Source organism: Solanum tuberosum, unplaced genomic scaffold, assembly GCF_000226075.1.
Source record: "Solanum tuberosum cultivar DM 1-3 516 R44 unplaced genomic scaffold, SolTub_3.0 scf00075, whole genome shotgun sequence".
NCBI classification, from domain to species: Eukaryota; Viridiplantae; Streptophyta; class Magnoliopsida; order Solanales; family Solanaceae; genus Solanum; species Solanum tuberosum.
In genome coordinates this window covers 508,034-511,027 of record NW_006239001.1, presented here as the reverse complement: position 1 = coordinate 511,027, position 2,994 = coordinate 508,034, and the positions used below count along the sequence as shown (strand labels likewise).

Genomic DNA, 2,994 nt, shown 5'->3' with positions numbered 1-2,994 from the left:
GAAACAAGAATCAGGTCAAACGTAGTTCATGTTGATTGATTTTCTTCTCTCTTCTTTTTATTTTTTGTTTTTTTTTTTTTTTGTTTTTTTGTTTTTTTGTTTTTATATTTATGAATGACATGCATAATAAGATACCCATTGGCCACGTCGACAGAGGTGTATTCAGGATTTCATAAGGATGGGAAAGGAAATAAATTAACTCTCAACAAGGATGACAACATATGAATTAATACTTAGACACAGAACCAAGAATTTCCATTACATCAACCTTTGAAATGTCAAGTCCAAACATAAGGGTTTCTAATACCAAAAAATCACATCATATATAATATCTCTTCACAACATCAGCATTGATGACCATTTTTGTCATTTGGCCTTCTATATCTGCTAAGTAAAGTGCACCATTGGATAATACCTTCTTTACAATGAATGGTCCTTTCCAATTTGGAGAAAATTTTCCTTTGACTTCGGCATGGTGTGGTAGAATACGTCTCAACACTAATTGACCTTCTTCGAAACGTCTGGGATGCACCTTTTTATTGTATGCTCGTGCCATTCTTTTCTGATACAATTGTCCATGGCATACTGATGTCAATCGCTTCTCATCAATCAAACTTAATTGCTCCAAGTGTGTTCTGATCCACTCATCATCATCAATTTCAGCCTCTACAACAATCCGCAGGGATGGAATCTCAACCTCTACAGGTATAACCCCCTCAGTCCCATATACCAGTGAATAGGGGGTGGCACCCACTGACGTACGAACTGTAGTGCGATAACCCAACAAAGCAAAAGGCAACTTTTCATGCCATTGTCGAGAACTTTGCACCATTTTACGAAGTATCTTTTTATATTTTTGTTGGCAGCTTCTACAGTCCCATTTGCTTTTGGGCGATAAGGAGTCGAATTTCGATGTTCGATCTTAAATTGACAGCATACCTCTTGCATTAAACGACTGTTGAGATTTGCAGCATTATCGGTAACAATTGCCTTTGGAATACCAAATCGACAGATGATGTTGAAACGAATGAAATCCACCACGACCTTCTTGGTCACTGACTTGAAAGTTACTGCTTCCACCCACTTTGTAAAGTAATCAATGGCCACCAGGATGAACCTATGACCATTCGATGCTTTTGGTTCTATTGGTCCAATCACATCCATTCCTTATGCTACGAAAGGCCATGGAGCAGACATCGCATGCAACTCGAAGGGAGGAGAATGTATCAAATCACCGTGTATTTGACATTCATGACACTTAAAAACAAATCGTATAGAATCCCGCTCCATGGTGAGCCAATAATAACCTGCTCGAAGTATCTTCTTTGCTAGAACATATCCATTCATGTGAGGTCCACAAAACTCCTGAGTGTACTTCAATCATGATTGTTGAAGCCTCTTTAGCATTTACGCATCTTAGAAGACCCAAATCAGGTGTTTTCTTGTACAATATGCCTCCGCTTAAGAAAAAACTGCTAGCTAGTCGTTGAATAACCCTTTTTTGATTACTAGTGGCATTAGTAGGACATTCTCCGGACTGTAGATATGTTTTAATATCATGGAACCAAGGTTTACCGTCAAATTCTTCCTCAACCAAGTTGCAATAAGCATGCTGATCACGAATTTGTATGTACAAAGGGTCGATATGAGCATCATCAGGATGTTGGAGCATCGAAGATAAAGTTGCCAATGCATCAGCAATCTCATTATGAACTCTAGGAATATGTCTAAACTTTATTGACACAAACTGTCGACAAAGATCTTGTAAACAATGTTGATATGGTATAAGCTTTGGGTCACGAGTCTCCCATTCTCCTTGAATTTGATGGACCAGTAAGTCTGAGTCTCCTAGCACTAGCAACTCTTGGATGCCCATGTCAGCAGCTAACCTCAAGCCCAAGATGCAAGCCTCATACTCTGACATATTATTGGTACAATAGAATCTAAGTTGGGCTGTTATAGGGTAATATCCCCCTGATTCGTACATAAGAACAGCTCATATTCCAACTCCCTTCTCATTAGAGGCACCGTCAAAGAACAACTTCCATCCTTGATCCTTATCATGAACAACTTCATCGATACATGACACCTCTTCGTCTGGAAAGTATGTCTTAAGTGGTTCATATTCATCATCAATAGGGTTCTCTGCCAAATGATCTGCCAAGGCTTGAGCCTTCATTGCGGTCCGCGTCACATAGATAATGTCAAACTCTGTGAGTAATATTTGCCATTTCGCAAGCCTGCCCGTGGGCATGGGCTTTTGAAAAATGTATTTTAACGGATCTATACGAGAAATGAGATAAGTAGTATAGGATGAAAGATAGTGCTTCAACTTCTGTGCTACCCATGTTAGGGCACAACACGTTCTTTCGAGAAGGGTGTACTTTAATTCATAAACGGTAAATTTCTTGCTGAGATAATAAATGGCCTGCTCTTTCTTCCCAGTGCCATCAGGCTGACCCAATACACATCCAAAAGAATTATCCAGTACTGACATATATAATATCAATGGTCTGCCCGGCTCAGGAGGAACCAACACAGGGGGATTCGATAAGTAATTCTTAATTCTTTCAAAAGCCTCTCAACATTCTCGGTCATTCGACTGTGGCATTCTTTTTAACAACTTAAAAATGGGCTCGCAAGTTGTTGTGAGTTGAGCAATGAATCTACTGATGTAGTTTAACCTTCCTAGAAGGCTCATAACCTCAGTTTTGTTCTTTGGAGGTGGCAGTTCCTGAATGGCTTTTATTTTTGAAGGATCTAACTCGATACCTCGTCGACTGACTAACAACCTCAAAAACTTTCCTGACGGTACTCCAAATACACATTTTGCAGGATTAAGCTTGAGATTATACCTACGAAGCCTTTCAAAGAATCTTCTTAAGTCTTGCACATGATTCGACTGGTTTTTTGATTTAATGATCACATCATCCACATAAACTTCGATTTCCTTATGCATCATATCATGAAACATGGTTGTCATTGCCCTCATAT

At 39.2% G+C, this 2,994-nt stretch overlaps 1 protein-coding gene across 1 annotated transcript; it reads right to left on the bottom strand.

Moving 5' to 3' along the window:
* Positions 1–319: 319 nt before the first annotated feature.
* LOC107060352 (uncharacterized) lies at positions 320–1,164 on the bottom strand. Its single transcript, XM_015308191.1, has 2 exons — positions 940–1,164; positions 320–844 (listed from the first exon to the last, which is right to left on the bottom strand). The coding sequence occupies exons 1-2, from the start codon at positions 1,162–1,164 to the stop codon at positions 320–322; spliced, it is 750 nt and encodes a 249-aa protein (XP_015163677.1).
* Between the last annotated feature and the right edge of the window lie 1,830 nt (positions 1,165–2,994).

Excerpts from the sequence above, each read along its gene's own strand:
- LOC107060352 (XM_015308191.1), bottom strand. The coding sequence starts at position 1,164 with ATGGATGTGATTGGACCAATAGAACCAAAAGCATCGAATGGTCATAGG. Across the intron at positions 845-939 it reads ACAGTCGTTTAATGCAAGAG|ATACTTCGTAAAATGGTGCA; the intron begins GTATGCTGTCAA and ends AAATATAAAAAG.